The 17,428-nt window shown below is 42.5% G+C and overlaps 2 protein-coding genes across 7 annotated transcripts in view; one reads left to right on the forward strand and one right to left on the reverse strand.

Annotated features, from left to right (window-relative positions):
* The window catches only part of Spec2 (CDC42 small effector protein Spec2), a 92,374-nt gene extending 80,754 nt beyond the window's left edge, over nucleotides 1-11,620 (forward strand). For all 6 annotated transcript variants that reach the window (XM_011501350.1, XM_011501355.1, XM_011501353.1 and 3 more), the window contains one exon: nucleotides 11,503-11,620. In XM_011501350.1, the coding sequence (XP_011499652.1) occupies nucleotides 11,503-11,511 (9 nt within the window). In that variant the 3' untranslated portion in view covers nucleotides 11,512-11,620. The remainder of the gene's footprint in view (nucleotides 1-11,502) is intronic.
* Nucleotides 11,621-15,725: 4,105 nt separating this feature from the next.
* The window catches only part of Atu (Another transcription unit), a 5,830-nt gene continuing 4,127 nt past the window's right edge, over nucleotides 15,726-17,428 (reverse strand). The window contains exons 8-9 of the mRNA XM_011501357.1: nucleotides 16,473-16,680; nucleotides 15,726-16,197 (exon numbers count right to left, since the gene is read on the reverse strand). Of these exons, the coding sequence (XP_011499659.1) occupies nucleotides 15,995-16,197; nucleotides 16,473-16,680 (411 nt within the window). The 3' untranslated portion in view covers nucleotides 15,726-15,994. The remainder of the gene's footprint in view (nucleotides 16,198-16,472; nucleotides 16,681-17,428) is intronic.

Here is a 17,428-nt window from a genome sequence, read left to right on the forward strand (position 1 = left end):
AAGGGGGGCCAGGGGGGGGGGGGAACCACCCGCTTGTTTCCCACTCAATGCCAAGGAGGCCTCATTAATTTGCGCGCGAGCACGCGCGCAATGCGTATGCATGCACAGTGCGTTTCAAGGCCACGCGCGTCTCGGGCGATGGTTTTCTCTTTCCGTTTTATTACCTTACGTCGTGGGAAAGGATGATTTGCCACCACCTCTTCCCTGCCCCCCACCCACCCACCCATAATCCTTGCTATAAATCGTAGACTTATATTATCCGATTTTGCTCCGCGCACAGGCCGCCGATTCGATGAGAAATTTTGTGCCCTACGGAGCTTTAAAGTAATGTGGAAGTGACGCGGTTCTTCCGGCTATGAAGGCACCGATATTTTATAGCTGAGCAAACGCGAAATCCGAAAGAAAGAAAGATATAAACGTTGTATCGCATGCACTCTTCCTTAAGTTTTTAAAGAGTCCATGAAAATACAAAGTTACGAAGTAAAATGCGCATGCTAAAGAAAAAAAGAAACCCTCGTGTACTTTTCGTCCTTTTATCGGACATTTTATCGACTCTGCTAAAAATCAGCAAACAATGTAGCCTTAATAGCGTGAAATTATATATGCCGTGGGCGGTAATGCAATTGTTCATAAAAATGATGAATTAGGCCTGGCAACATTTAACGTCGCTAATGTAACGAGGCAAAACATATAGATGCACGCTCTAATTAGAGAGTGTGAGAGAGTTTGAAAGAGAGAGAGGTTTTTTTTTTTTTTTTTTTTTTTTTTTTTTTTAACAAGTTCAGGTGCCGTATCCGCTTATTCTCGACGACGACGTGCAAGGGATAACGCAACTGCTAAGCGTTTGGTTGTTTTACGAGATAGAGATTAGGTCGGCAAGGTAGGGGTCGTAAGGAACAGGCACCAAGTATTTCAGTTCTTATTATTTACAATGGGGATCGAATATAGGTACGGGAGCGTACAAGTGGAAAATAAACTCTCTTACAGCCAATAAATAATAGCCACGTTTATTACGACAAGCCGTAATTTTTTTAAAGCATCTGTAATGTCGCACTATTTTATATAACGATCGTAAGAATTGTCGTTATATGCTCTCGACTGCTGGAATCTTGGCTATGAATATCTGTCGGGTGACACGAATCTCGTTGAAATTACTCTTTACGAAAGGCTACTTCACTACTGTTTAATGTACCGCCACGACCCATGCACAGTCATTTTCCAATACTGAAAAATATGTTATTGGTCAGTTAAATTGTAGAGGCGCATATGCGAGGATTAATTATACAATTTGCAACTTCTACTTCTAGTTTGGTGCTCAAGTGTCTTTGCAAACTCCGAAGCTGTCCCGATGAAACTTCCCGTAACGACGCTGAATAGTACAAATATTATTTACATAAACTGGCAATGCATCTCGATATCCTTTCTCCTTATTTAGATTTTACTTAACTTCTTTGGCCGAACACTTTGGTGACTTTTGCTATAAACGACGTGTATTCCTCACACGTTAAATATAAGAATTTTTTTTTTTTTCTTTTCGATATAAATAAACATGACAAGTATTAATTGGGTTTTTAATATTGAATTCGATAGTCGAAGAGTTATATCAATTTTCTGAGAATATTTCATAAAAAATGTTACAAAAAAAAAAGAAAAAAAAAAAAACAAGAAAGTAATAAAGAATCTGGAACGTTTACGAAGACGTAGGTATTAAAATTTTCAACGATTTTGGATTATTTCACATACGCAAAGCTTCGATGTATTATTCATTAATCTTGCCCATCCCGCAATCGCTAACTTTCCTTCGGCAAACTCACTGACGAATACGTAGGGGCTGCTGTGTCAATATGGTTTGGAGCCTTCAAGGCACGATCGAGTCTTTCGGTAAATTCAGAACTTTCTTACTTGCTGACTTATGTTCCGTGATATTTGCCATCGTTCGAGAACGTCCCTGTCGTATAATGTCCGGGGTGGTCTCCATTGCCACGCAACCACTAGCTTTGCCTCCGAATCAGCCAAATAGCTTGCCAATGTTAACAATGCGTATACGCAATATAATTAAGCTTCGTGCCACCTTTCATCCATTGGGCATACGCGGACGGTGAAAAAAATCACGGGGTTAGTTATAAACTCGAGCAAAGTGCATCTCTCGGCAGCATAATCATCGGAATCCCGTGGGAGTATCGTACCCTGCCCATCGTCCAAAAATCGCCATTTTAAATATTACGGGGAGGCTTAAGCGAGTAGCGAGCGTATGGAAAGTCGAGTGGATGTTGCGCGGCACTACGAATCGCGCGAGCGCACGAATAGTTTCGCCGAGTGCCGATGAAAGATTTATCAAAAGTGTATTCGCAGGGTCGGCACATGCGTCGTCGTTGAGGCTGGACGCCGAGGATGGACGAGGGTCGAGTGGGACCGAATGTTGCTTACCGCGAAACCTTTTACGTCGCCCGTAATTTTTACGACGGAGATCCGCGCCACGTCGCTGGGTTGGAGCGGGGGGGGGGGGCAACGAGGGCGAACGAGAGATATTGGCTTGTTGGTTGGTTGGCCCTAGGACAATGACGAGGAAAGATGGATTTTGAAGAAGGGACGTGTCGGTCATCAACGACGCTAGAGGTCGTAAAGTTTGCCTCGCACACTCTTAAGCATCTTGGGAGTTGCAATAGTTATTAGGATCAATTTTCATCGCGCCTTTTTTTTTTTTCTTTTTTCTTTTTACCTCTAATAAGAGAGGGCAATTGTCGGGCTAGAACAGCTTGGTTGGTTGTGATTGCCTTTGCGGTTGAATAATCACACCACTAACCCCTTCGTCTCTCCCTTTCGCGTAACCTTTTTGCACTCGCCGTGTGCTTATCGCGTAATTCTCCAGTGTAATTTCAATGCTAATGGGTGGGACAATGTGTGGCGATGGTAAAGGGGAAAGGGAAAGCACATAGACGAAGGTTAAGGTAATTTCCTTGTTAATCTGGAGTGCTATTTGAGTTGTCGACGAGGCCAATGAAATGAGATAATGCGTCGTTAATGGTAACAGCTTTTGCTACGCCCGGTCGAGTGGAGGAGGGGTATTGATAAGTTTACGATCTGAGCGTGATTCGGATCTACGAGATCGAATGTGACGGTGCAATTTCGTTTATTATAAGAAACAAGAATGGGACAAATTGATTCGCGAACGCTCGCGTTTGTCAAACGAACATTTGCATGAAAGGACTTAGTCACAAATTCTAGATCTATGAGTTTAAAGTACGAAGCAATTTCTTGGCAATGTATTTGAGATGCGATGAGGTACTAGTGAAAAGTACCTTTAAAAATTGTTTACCAATACTTCATTCGTTATACAAGATTCCACTCCCGCCCCCACCTCGCCCCTTGTTTTCTTTTCTTTTCTTTCAAGAATAATAGCAAGGCTATACAAGTCCACTATTCGTGCTTAAATTGCTCTCGGAAAGGATGGATTTTCTCCTCTCGATGCTAATACAAAATAAAACAGTGTCAAAAGTACACATCTAGTTTTTCGAAAAGTTCGATAAAAAAAGTCAGTGTAGCGGGAGGAGGGCGTGGATGAGATGATGAACAAAAGAACATCCAGAGATACCCTTTTTAACTCGCAAGAAACTAACAATTAAACGTCATATGTGCAAATTGCTCGTTGCAAAGATAACTTTCGAACGGCGTAGATTTCTCCGCGAAAAGACAAAATTGAACATCGAGGCCGTAGGCACATCGCTTTGGCCCCGGATGTCGGTCTACCCGCACCAATTAAAACCGCACTCGAACTTATTATTATTATTATTATTATTATTATTATTATTTAGTATGCCTGTCGTCGTTATTGTCATTATCATTTAAATTATGCCAGAAATTATGGATTCGAGGCTCTTTAACAAGTCAATCGATACTTTGTTGGGACCACGAGGCAACCGACGATTGTTTTTTGACCGAAGATAGAGAGATAAAGACACAGAGAGAGAGAGAGAGAGAGAGAGAGAGAGAGAGAGAGAGAGAGAGAGAGAGAGAGAGAGAGAGAGAGAGAGAGAGAGAGAGAGAGAGAGAGAGAGAGAGAGAGAGAGAGTGAGAGAGTGAGAGCAAGAGGGAGGGAGGGAGAGGGAAAAGGATTTTTATCGTTTCTCGGGGTCACCGTGGCCGTCGCCGTCGCTGTCACCGCGTGAATACCCAAATCAAGATCGAAGGCAAAATCCAAACTGGCCATTGTCAATATTCCGTACATATTGTCATTAACCAAGGTTTTCACGTGATCAACAATCAGTCGGTACGTCGACCGAGCAGCCTCACGGCACAGTTTCACAAGATAAAAGCACGAGGCATCGCGTAAACTGAGCTCGAGTCGTGCGCGCGATTCATCAAACCACGAGCGCGCACGAGTCGCGCACAATGCCGAATTCGGAATGCACTTCCGTGGTGCTCTTAATGCCATGAGATCTTCTTGGATCCAAAGAAAAATCCAACGTAGCGTGGGAGACGGCCGATTGTGCCTCGGGCCTTAAAGTAGGACCTCGATACATGGGACAATTAGGCCGCGTGCGCAGGATTTTGCGTCTCGCACACAGTCGCACTCGCTCGCTCGATCGAGCGCCATGAGAAAACTCGCGCTTCGAGTCCCTGGATTGGCGTAAATCTCAATTCAGCCTCGTACGCCGACGACAAGTAGAGCAGATCATCGGCTCTTTAAAAATAGATCCCGCGCCCGCCGACAATGAGATTTTATCGGCCTTACGGGACACCTAAGCTAATTTTAACCGCCGCTCTTAAACGTTTCGCGGTAACAGTCTTTGCATTTCATTCGCAACAACAACAACAACAACAACAACAACAACAACAACAACAACAACAACAACAACAACAACAACAACAACAACAACAACAACGGCAGACGAACTTTGGCCCTACGATCGAGCGTACGCTAGATAGTGGTGAGTCCTCATCGATATGTGCGCCCGAGGTCCGTTATGTCCCGATACGATAAGAACGCGTTGATGATTGGGCGCGGGACCGGAGGGGTGTGGGAGGGAGATTCGAGGCTAGAGCGGCGGGTCTTCGTGTCCTTCGATTCGCGCGCTCCTCGACCTTTCAATCGAAGCGAACCATTGGGATTCTCATCCAAAGTCCTTCGGCTTCGGTGCTTGGTTGATCGCGATACCGGCCCGACGCGACAAACAATGTATCGATCGGACCGTCGGCTTTCAAAAGTGGGACAACAACATCGAGCTGATTCCAATCTCCGCTCCTGCTCACTGACGTTCCACCGCTCTCCCAGCCGCGCGCTCGCTCTAAATTTAGGAACACACAGCTGCCAACCCCGGCGCACATATACCATTACAATGTCAATTCTCCATTCCTCTCCAGCCTCGTAAATGGCCTCGCGCTCCTTTCCCGTCCTCCACCGTCCGCTGCCCTCCCGCCACGGCTACTTTACGAAATCCTAAACAATTCGTATCCCACAAGTCGTGGGCTTTTCAATTTCCAACTACCGAGCAGCTGTTCTCGTCGATTCGCGATTGGCTGACTCTAGTAGCTGTTAGCTGCGCGTTTACGCTTTCGGCTTATTAAATCCGCGGCATAAGCAGCGACTCGACGCGAGTTTATCATCACGGTAGCCGCGTGGTCCACGTTGTGACGGTGATACGACATCCGAGGCGAAGGACCGAGGTGGTGGGCACGCGCGCGGCAATCGCCCGTTAGCCTCGGGAGAGCCAAGACCCCGCGCACTTCCGGGCGAGCGAAGCGATCGAGGCGAATAAGACGGGGCCGGGGCGGATCGGCTATGATCGGATGGAATCGGATGGGGGATCGGATGGGATCGGACCGGATCGTATCACATCGGATTGGATCGGATCGGATCGGATAGGATCGACGTGGTCCGTAGGTATAGCGAGCGGCCAGGGGCCCCGGGGGTCGTTGACACGGCGGGGCCGACGATCCTTCGCAACTACGTGGAGGGACTTTTCGCGTGGCGCAAAAGTGGCTGGCTACCCTCCCAAATGCGTTCCGCAACGCGACTCGCTTCCAGGAGGGACTCGCGGTGGAAAAATCAAGATCTCGGGGCACCAAGCCGCCGAGCGTAAAGGAGGCAGGTGGCCGTTAAAGGAAATTGATGCGGGCGGCCTGCATTTTCACGATGGCATCACTGGGCGTCGAGTGCGCGCGATTGTAGGTCTCGAGCGCATGAATTTTGCGCGGTAGCGTAATTCGATTAACTTTGTGGGCGCGTCCAGTGCGCCAGATGTCGACTAATGGAGGCGCGAGCCGCCTCGTTACGTGAGTCGAGCGGATTTTTTGACTAATGGGAATAGAAAGAAACCGGCGAGGCGTTTAATGAATGGAAGACGGCGGCGATGGTGACGGCGATGGTGACGGCGATGGTGGCGGCTACTCGGGGCGCTTTGTTTTCAAGTCTCCGATCGAATTCATTTATTGGAACAAGGGCGTGTCTCTCGTGTTTTATTGGTGGCATTGAAATCGTCGAAGGTTGCTCGCATTCGACGAGCGTCGGCAGACAATATTAAAGCCGAAGGAATAGGGATAATGTCGTGAGACGACGAATCCTGCGGGGGAAGTCGCCGTCGTTGCTTTTGTGGCGCGTGATTGTCGAGTGACTTAGTCGATTGAGCCGAGATCGAGAGATTTTTGGATTTTTGGATTTTTCGACACTCCTCGTAATATTCGAGTATTTTGTTCTGTCGATACATCCTTCTTCTCAGTTGAAATTTACAATGATCATTCAATGATTTGCTTTGGATTGCTGTGAAATTACCGTTTCGCCTTATCGATTCCACAATTTCATAAGAGTTTTTGGGCCACTCGATTAATATAACGACACCGCGGTCGTGCATTAAACACAATAATGCCTGTACATACGAAATAATAAGAATAAAAAACTAGTATCTTATCCATATGATAAACTGATGTACTCGAGGTTATTCGTTAAATGTCGATTGAATGAAATTTTGTTAGATTTGTATGAGATGGAGAGACACACAGACAGTTTGGTAATTGTTGGTGGACGATTGGCGTAACGAGACGCGCCATTGGATTCGAAGGACCTAGTATTTAATATTAAGCCTTAAAGGACATAATAAGCAAACTGAAATTTCGAGTATATTCGTAATATTAATTGTTTACGTAATTCATGTTTGTCGCGATACCGTTAGCCCTTGTCCGATGATTTCCTGGCCGAGGAAATCAAAGAAAATCCGAGCAGACTAGAGATGAACCAGAGAGCCTACGTAACGTGGATATTAAAATGCCTATAGTTGGCAGCTAATATTTTTAGATATTATGTCTTGTGCTAGAGTGTGCGTGAGAGTATCGTATATCATTGGCCAAATGAATTGGCCTACGATTTCCGTAAGAATTTTCAATTTCCTAGTCGTGATTGATTCGCGGCCGTATTGCCGTATCCCCCAAAGCGTCATATCGATCTCTTCCGTAAAATTTCATATTCAACAGATATTAAAGCGACAATTGATAAATTCTTGGCTATCGTAATAACACGTTGGCGTACCTTCGACAATCATCGACAATTATCGACACAAAGGAGTTGATTTTCGGGCTCCGTAATTCCGAACAATGCCAACCACCAATTGCTTAAAAATTCCAACTCCAACAAGGTTATGCAGCCATATTGTTATATTGGCCAACTTTTGCATCTGAACGAGGCTATGTTTTTTAATTTCGTTAAAAGAAAATCGTTGGAAGAGTTCGCCACGTCGAGTTGCGAACGTCGGGCTAATATTTCCAACGGATTTTTCTATTTGGCGGTAAATTGCGCAGGGGAGCCAGGATGGTGATTATTTTCTTATTTTAACGTGGCAATGCGAGCACAGAAATGACGTCTATCGATACTCTCGATTTTGATGCCCACGACGAGAGCCTTGTTAATATCAAAATCCGCGACGCTCCGGTGTACAAGCAAAACAACAACAACAACAACAAACAATCAATCAAAAATAAATAACCAACAAAGATAAATACAAAAAATCGACGTAATTTTCTGCATCGATACGAATTTATTGATGCCCCAAGAGCACCAGCTGTGAGCATCGAAAGGCCGGAAATTCGCGCAAAGATCATAGGGCTTTGTTTCCCGTGGCTAACGAGATTGAAAAAAAAAAAAAAATCTCTCTCATCGTCCCGCACTTTTCCACCCGTTTTTCCACGCGTGGGGTTACTAGCCGGCTTATCGTATCCCTTGGCCCAGCGAGGGAAATGAACGACAGTGGGCGAGGATCACCGATCCCTAATGACTCCGGAAGTCTTCCCACGTGGGCGTATTTCTAATCGTCGAGCTCGTCCGAGACGAAGATCGAGCAACGTTCGGAGTTTGATTAAAACGACGCCTCCTCCCCCTCCCGCTCCGATATTCAAATGCAATTATCGTGGAACATTATTTTTCTCAAACGCGTAATTTACTGTTGTAGTGCGGATTTGATAACGCGAGTTGTCGCTATTTCCGACATAAATATCATTGCGTTTCTGGTGTGACGTGATGCCAACGTACAATGTAGGCCGACGGCACACAAAGGTCGCGTGCGTGTACGGATATTCCATGTTTACGGGATATGACGAAGACATTGGAAATGCCATATTACTCGATCGATCGAAGAAAGTGCGTTTATCTGTAAACAAATGGCGCGCGCTAAGAATTTGCATATTTTATTGGATAATGTTTGGAAGAGTGGGAGAGTCGGTTGTTTTATTTGGCAGGCGCCGGTCCGACATAAAACATCGGCTCTCTTTATTTTCATTCTTTTCCCACGGAATTAGATCACTCAAGTTTCTTTATAGTCATAGTTCAACAAATTAACGAATTTTAAAGCCAAATAATCCTTCCCTTCCCTTTCTCGTCGAGCATCCAATTAACCTACGAACATTGCTAATTTCACAGTTTAACAAAACAAGTCATTTATTTACATTTATTTATTAACGGTATCTTCGCGCATCCCACGTGAAGCCCGAATTGCCTTCGAGTCAAACACGCTCGAATATTTTTACAATTTACAAGCTTATTTTTTCTTCGGTTATTATAGCCGCGTATACGTTTGCATTTCATTAATGCAATATTCTGAGTAAATTCGGCGATCTCAGCATGAAATATGATGATATATTCTTTATTTTACAATAATGTCGCATTATCTGCGCCCGTATGTATAATTACGACTCTACGTAGAGCAGTGGTTAATCCCTTATTTTTATTTCCAACTTAAATTCTTTGTAGCCTCGCAAGTCCCCGTTAAACCCCAATACTCCTCTCAACCCGTCGTACATCGCAATTGGCCGTAAGGTGTAATGCTTTTTTGTCCTGTTTTCGTTACGGACAACAAAAAGCAGCATCGTTTATTTGAAGAGCCACGCCGCTTAAGCGACAGTACACATTGAAACGTTTACGAGTCCACCGGAATACGATTAATGCGACGCACTACTCACTCGTCGAACTGTTACGCACGTGGCGTTTCAATTCCAACATTCGTCCCGATACTTCTGGATTTTTCCATTTGTTTACGCAATCTCAAGCACGACTCACAAACGTACGACTCATCCACTGGCTCTCATCCAATGTCCCCCACCCGCCCCCCTTTACACGTAATAATTCAATAACGTCGTTTAAGAATAATTGTCAACATCAACATTAGGCTATGCCGATGATTTTCCATACTCCAAATTCAACAAAAAAAAAAAAAAAAAAAACAAAAAAAAATCCAGCTCCCACGGAGCACCATCAATTCCATCAAATCAACTAAATCAACTAACTTTCTACTAAATTAATGGTTAATTTGATTTGTCGGTGAGAAATTTTTCTTCCCGATTCGAACAATCCGAGTCACCGCTGATCTGCGGGCCTCGTCAATAAAAGAGCACAAAGAGAGAGAGAGAGAGCACAGAGAGAGAGAGAGAGAGAGAGAGAGAGAGAAATCGATTGTCCGATGAATTCGAGTCACTTCAGCGCCGATTTTGTTAATGCCAGGCATTATCTGACTCGTTAAATTGCCCATAAAAATTATCAACCTCAAGATTTTATTACATAAACGCTTGTAAATATGATCCCCGAGAATGGCGTATTGCATCAACATTTATCCTCGTACGCGCTCAAATAACACATGTATCTCATCACATGCGTGCGTGCGCGCGCGCATAAGGCTGCGTAAACCGCACGTACCGCACTTCCCAATCCACGATGTCCTCATTTTCACCAAGGAAAGCTCTCCTTTGCTACGATCGTTACGACCCCTCGTATTTAACCTAACCGCACTTGGGTAATGCCCGAATCTCGTTTCGTGCCAGGTCCACTGCACTCAACAATCATTCTACCCCAAATTACGATCGTTTCATAAGGAAGCGTGAGCTAATAGTTCACCAACCGCTATCATCCACGCGTTTCGCAATTAAGGGTTGATTGTCATAGCCACTGCGACGATCGAGGAAACGTGAACACGCCCTTGAGGGTAAGAGACGAGCAACGGGGAGGTCTGGGAAAACCTATCGAAGAGCGATTGTTGTCCTCCCGTCGATTGATCTCCGTTCCGGCTGGGCAGAATCGATGAAAGGTGTGTGGTGGGATGGGGGTTGGGGGCGACGACAACGACAACGACGATGATGAGCTTTCCTAAATCGAGAAAACGGCAAGTGAATGAAGGGAGTGGAACGGGCAGGATCAGCCTCGTTTTCCGCTTCCTCTCCTCTACACCGACCGCGGCGACTCATCGAACACTTTGCAGATTCGTATTTCAATATAATGCGCGTGCGCTCGTTTAATATTGCGTCGATTCATCCAATTGGCCAAGTCGAATGGGTTTTTGCATCGCTCCGCTCCTTTTATTCTTCTTTATCGGTTAATTAAATTTAATGCTCTATGGTGGATCGAGACGATAGGAGCAGTTTCGTGCTTTTTTACTTGGATTTTTATCTCTCGCTCCCGCTCTCTCTCTCTCTCTCTCTCTCTCTCTCTCTATTCAGATATCTCGTTCAGCGGAAAAATAGTCGTAATTTTATATGGATACATTTTAGCGAGCTAAGCATAACGAATGAAAACCGGTCTTGTGGCACAGTCTCTCCCTCCCAATACATTTGGATAGGAAAATAGGTTTACTTTTATTGTTCACCGCGGCCGACTTTTATTAAGAAACATCCGTGAAAAATTAGTGCACTCATAGTAAATCTCTGCTTGCCTTCTCTTTCTCTCTCTCTCTCTCTCTCTCTCAGACAGGGGCATAATTATTTTGATATCAATAGGCAGAGTCGAGTGCGATGATCGATTGTGAGAGAGGGCGCTACATAGAACTGAGCGTGAAAGCTCTCGATCGTCACCGGTGCCGCGTCGAGAACGTTGTTGTTAGAGTGCGAGCTTATAATTAAGAGGGCCGCTGTCGAGCCTTTGTTACCGGTTTGCTCAGCGTCAGCTTCGTGTCGCCGTCGCCCCCGCGTTGGGACGAACAAAGGCCGAGTCCTCCCACCCAATTAACGAGCTTCCGCATTTTCTCGTGATTGCAGGCCTGCTGAGAGTCGGCCGCCCCGAGGATGCTCGAGACCGATCTGTGAGAGATATCCTCGCCGACGCCGCCATGAAGATAGGGGAGGGGGTGGCACGTCGACCTGGGCAGCAACGAGAGCCTCGTAGGTCAGCAACATCTCCAAGAACCTACCTGGGGGCGACGTTCGCGCCAAGGAGCGAGTCTCCTCGTCGCGCTCTCCACCTTCTTCGTCTTGCATTGGGAGAGACGTCGTGAAAGTGAATGGGAGACTACTGTTTTGCAGCGGCGTGAGCAAGAGTTAAAGTGTGCGGCTACGTGTACAGAGTGTTAAGTAAACATCTCGTAAAATAGTATATCGAAAATACTCTTGTAAATACTCGGGGCTTGTAGGAGGGATGGGGAGGTGAAGGGTCGCGCGCGCGCGCGTATATATATATATATATATATATATATATATATATATATATGCGGCAGAGCAATGGCAAAGATGAAGGAGCAAGAAAACTCTGGACGTGGGAGGAGATGGGCCGCGTTGGTCTCTACGGGATAACAGAAGTTCAGGATTAATCTCGTGCCGAAAACGAGGGTTCGGTAAGTATCGAAGATTATAGCTGGACTTCCCGGAGACTACTGGGATGAATGGCTGCGGCGCATACGACGCATTCGATTGCGCCCAACCAGTGCTGCCGAGATGTTGGGAAATGTCGGGAAATGTCGGGAAATGTCGGGAGCGTGTGATGAAGACGAAAAGAAATTGCATAATACCAAGGATATGGAAAGGTTTGGGATGGGGTGGGAGGTATGGGCGCCGTCGTCGATCCTGTCCTTTTTTTACATTGGTATAGATGACCGAGCCTAATTTCCCTGATGAATGTTACAGTGGTGTGGAATTGGTAAAGGAAGTGTAAGTGCTTGCGGTGTCGTAGACTCGTAGACTCGACGACCGATATTGTACACGGAATATGCTATTTTATGTTTATGATCTTTTATGTAGCTTATGCGAGAGCATAAAACGTTGCCGCTACACTCTCGATCGCTATGTGGACGGAAGCATAAATTGCGTTTAAGGAACTTTTGTTGGATGGATGTGAGTGAGACGGCTACGCGATGGCTTTTATAAGCGACGATATTTGGTTGCTTCCTGGCACTTATATATGTTGTCTTTTATTGCGACCCATTGAAGTAAATTTGAGCGATTTGGTTTTATTTGGGCGAAATGGTGCGTAGCGTCGTTGACGATTGATGATAAGTCGATTTTATTTATAAGAAGTAGTAGGGACTTTTTTAATGCGTGCCTAATGTTTATATTCTAAAAAAAGTGAAGGAGAGTTGCGATTTTGTAAATGTAGAGGAAAATGAGTCGAGAGGATAAATTTAAGAATTTTTATTATTTATTTTTCGATAATACTGTAATGGGAATGGGAGGCCAAATGTCCGCGTCAAAAGCTATTGAAAGGAAAGTGTGCGTTTACATTTCTCAAAATAGATCAACTTTCAATGAAAATATCTTAAAAGCATAGAAGCAAGAACAATCAATTTAGGGCGAATGGCGCTCGGAATGCATATTAAAAGATATCTATTACCTTCAATTCTCGATTGATTATATCTATAAATTATTATAATAATTCATAAAATAAATCAATAGCTAAATAAAACAAGCAAACAATCGAACGAACGAACGAACGAACGAACGAACAAATAAATAAATAAATAAATACACGCGCGCGCGCTCGTAAGCACGTGTACGTATATACATAAATGTATATACGTATGTCAGTGTTTGCGCATGTGCGTGTAGGCGCACGCCTCGTGTACGTGCATGTATGTATATGGATGTTTCCCAATTAAATATTATAAATAATTGAATTTATCTTGATGAACTATTTCGCTCTTTTGGATCCGTTGAGATAAAAATATATAAATAATTAACTGTAAGAGCCGCCTTTGATAGAGAGAATTTAAAAGAAATGTTGTTTACATAGTTAATGAAAGATCTCTTCAGTGTGTTCAACACTCGCTAATAACTTGGTGAAAAATCGCACACTCCTGATATTGTGATACGCTACGTTCACTTTCTGTCGAACTTTTTATATACAATTGTAAGCTAAATGATTAGTTGTAAGTATTGTAGCCTCGAAAGTAACATCAAAATTTACCGAACTCATGGTCAACATCCTTGACCGTCATTCACGCGCACTTTATTAAAGTATCTTAAACCACTGTGATTCAACTGTCACGGAACAATTAACTTCTTACTCATTGATTTATAAACGATATTAACATCGTTTCATGAATAAACTACATTGACAATATTTGACAAAAATTACTATTGGATTTTCCTTAGCATTTAATGACATTTTGTATTGAGTAAATAAAGTAAAAAGTTAAATAATCGACTTGTCTCACCTGTGAAATAACTTTTCTATTTATTCGTTTAAGTTGTATTCTGTATAGTAATAGATTACTTATGCGCTATAATATCAAGTTCATTGTTATTATTATTAAGATTATCATCCTCATTATTATTATTATTATTATTATTATTATTATTATTATTATTATTATTATTGTCTGTGGAGAATCTAAAAATTCTAAATATAATTTGGATTGTATTTTAAGAAAACAATGTTTAAAACTACTGCGCGTGTTTTGTAACTGAATTAAAGAATTGTATAATAATTGAATGGAAATCTGTCGAAAATCTTTTAAGCGCTCATGTTGTTGTCTGGTGTTGTTGTAAAAAAAATCTTACGATATTTCGTATAAAAAAAAATATTCACCGATATATTGATCGGTCGTCAATTGTTAAAAAGAGGGCAAATTCAATTTTTATTGCAATTTCTCCATTACAATTTCTCTTGTACAATGAGTCGTAACTAATGCCCCGTTCGTTAATGTTGCTAATCGCGCTATTTGCTTAACTATAAATGAGGAGAAGGCGTTATTACTACTACGTATTAACGAAGCCAATGAACGTGGTGATTTTGCGCATTATTCTCGTAAACAAAATCAGCAAAAATCAACCTTACGCATGGCGGATTGTATCCTGTTGAAATTTTCGTGAAAATAGGCGAGCGATCGATCGATGCTTAAGCTCCCGAGGATATATATAATTCAAATATAAGCGGACAATTCGTATGAAATTTCAATCCGAAATTTCTTATCAATACCAATGAACAAGTTGCTCCGGGCCTTTCCTTACTAATTGTTATCAAATAATAACACAACTAAACAAATAAAGTTTGATAAAATTGTATATAAGCGTCGGAATATCAATGAGCTGGAAAAGCCTTTCAAATGAATTTGTAATAACAAAAAGAGAAATGAAAAAAACGAATTGGAAACGCAATTTATTTTAGAATAGGACAAAAGACGCGCATTCGATAAGCCAGTTAAAAAGTAAAGTAGATAAGCAATTGAAACTCATAACGGCTGTACGGCTCCTGCGAGACCATATAGTTGCTTTATCTACTTAAAAAGCGATAAAATATTGTAGTTACTATGCGAAAGCTACGAAATATGTATCCGACAAAGTCGCAGCTGTACGAAGCTTTTCGATGAGAGAGAAATATAAATAACGCGAAACAGCGTTATTTCGTGCATGTAGTATGTGTGTTTCCAGTCCTCGATTAACCCCGGCAAATTTTCAACTTTAATAATAATGAAACGGGAGGAGCTGGAATATAAAAATGCGAAAATTCTTAAACGACGATTGTTTCGATGCTCTTCATTCTTTATCCATTTGACGAATATCAGAAATTATTTACAATCATCTTACGCTCATCGTCGTCGTCGTCATCATCATCATCATCATCATCATCATCATCATCATCATCATCATCATCGTCGTCGTCATCGTCATCGTCGTCGTCATTAATATTATTATTATTATTATTATTATTATTATTATTATTATTGTAATCATTTTTACTATTACTGCTATTGTTCGACAAATATCATTTATGAAAAATTCGGCAATTTTGTTTATAATTTGTAAATTCTGCGATAACGTGTTTTCAATACTATTATTCTGCATTGTAATAATTATTATTAGGAGAACCGACTGTAACATGAATTATAAAATAAACTCTATATTCTACCAGTAGGAAACCTTAGTTATTATTTTTGTTTTTTCTCGACTGATTATTTGTCAACCTTATTGGCCGAACCTTATTCCTCCGAATTGGATCGACACACGACATTTGCGCGACAGTGACAAGGAATCAAGCACGATACTACACATTCTCAATTTCAATTGCTTATATTGTAAAATACATTTTTACGTACAGTATTAAAAAGTCATCTCCACTCATTCATTTAACTACAGCTTCACATAATCGCGCAACTTACGACTTAATGAACAAAATTTATAACTGGACAACATTATTTTATCTTCGGCAAAAGTAACTCCGAAAAGTCTCGAATAATCTCGCGACTGCGAGCGTATCATTGGACGAATTCAATATAATATGTTATTCAATAGATCAACTAATTTAGCCACGTAGCCATCTTTAATCGTCGTCACTGCCGTTCTCCTCGGCGGCATCATCGGCCTCCTCGTCGTTCTCCTCGCCGCTTCCCGACTCCTCTTCCTCCGAGCCCGACTTGGACTCGTCGTCCGAGTCCTTAAGTGCTTTGCTCTTGGGATGCTTCTTTGGTCGGCCGGCTTCGAAGTCGGAGCATTCCTCATCGGACGAGTAAATATTCGAAGTTACTGAAAAAATCCAACGGTCACAATATGTCGTCTCGATGAAAAATCCATCATCCATATAACATTCGCTAAACATTCACATCAATTCTCCAATATTCCACAAATACTTTACACTCGTCGTTAACACCTATTCACTGAATTCAATACCTACCCTACCCCTCCACAAATTCCAATGTCAGCGCCGTGAATCTCGGGCGCGCGAATTCACAAATACACGCACCAAAAAGACAAAAAGAAAAAAGAGAAGAAAAGCTAAACTGAACAACGTGGCTACTTACGTTTTGACATGCCTCCGCTCGCCGCGGCCTTCTTGTACTTGTTCTTTATGGCAGCTAGTGATATGGCATTTTCGTCGTCCGAACCCTCGTCGTGATAAGTGTCGTTTCCGTAATTAGCGGCCGCGCGATTCGAGCCTCTGCCGCCGCCACTCGACTTTTTCGGCTTACTTTGCACGCGCATCGCCATACGCAGTTTCTCCTCCTCTTTCTGCAAGCACATTTATTTTATCGGAATTTTTTTCTTTGCTTCTTTTTTTCTTTTGTTCATTTAACGGCGATGGTGTTGCCTTGTACAATAACGACGGATGATCATGACAAAGGCTTTACGGTATACCTCTTGCGAGGAAAATACCTTCTTCATAATATTCAAACATTCAAAGCGATACAAAAAACAAAACAAAACAAAACAAAACAAACAAATAAATAAAACAAAAGACAAAGCAATAAAAAAAAAAACTATAATAATAATACAAGGGATTTTGTTGTATTTCAAAAGTTTAGGCCATTAGGCTTTGCGTAATGTGCATTATTTCACGCTGTCCAGGCTGACGTCTCGAGCACAACAACATCTCAATGTTATTATTATACTATCGTAAGATAATTTTCGAATTACATGTCACAGAGGAGCTTGCTAATCTTATACGATAAGTAATTTTCGATTTATAGAGCTCCATTGGCCTCGAGTCTTGCACTTGCATCGACTTTGAAGGCAAAGAGACAATTGTCGCTACAACCGTCATTGGCTATTATAAAAGTTGAAATATTGTACTCACGGCCCGCAAACTCCAGGCTTAAAGTAACAATGGCGAGTTAGGTTAATGCCATTGACGAGCATTCGATTCGACTAAGTTGTATTAGCTTTTTTTAACCAATTTAAATTAAAAATACCAATGACATCTAAGCTAACGTGATTTTTGTTTGACAAGTTTTAATTTAACTCCCGTGTTTATGTGACA

Source organism: Ceratosolen solmsi, unplaced genomic scaffold, assembly GCF_000503995.2.
Source record: "Ceratosolen solmsi marchali unplaced genomic scaffold, CerSol_1.0 scaffold3, whole genome shotgun sequence".
NCBI lineage: Eukaryota > Metazoa > Arthropoda > Insecta > Hymenoptera > Agaonidae > Ceratosolen > Ceratosolen solmsi.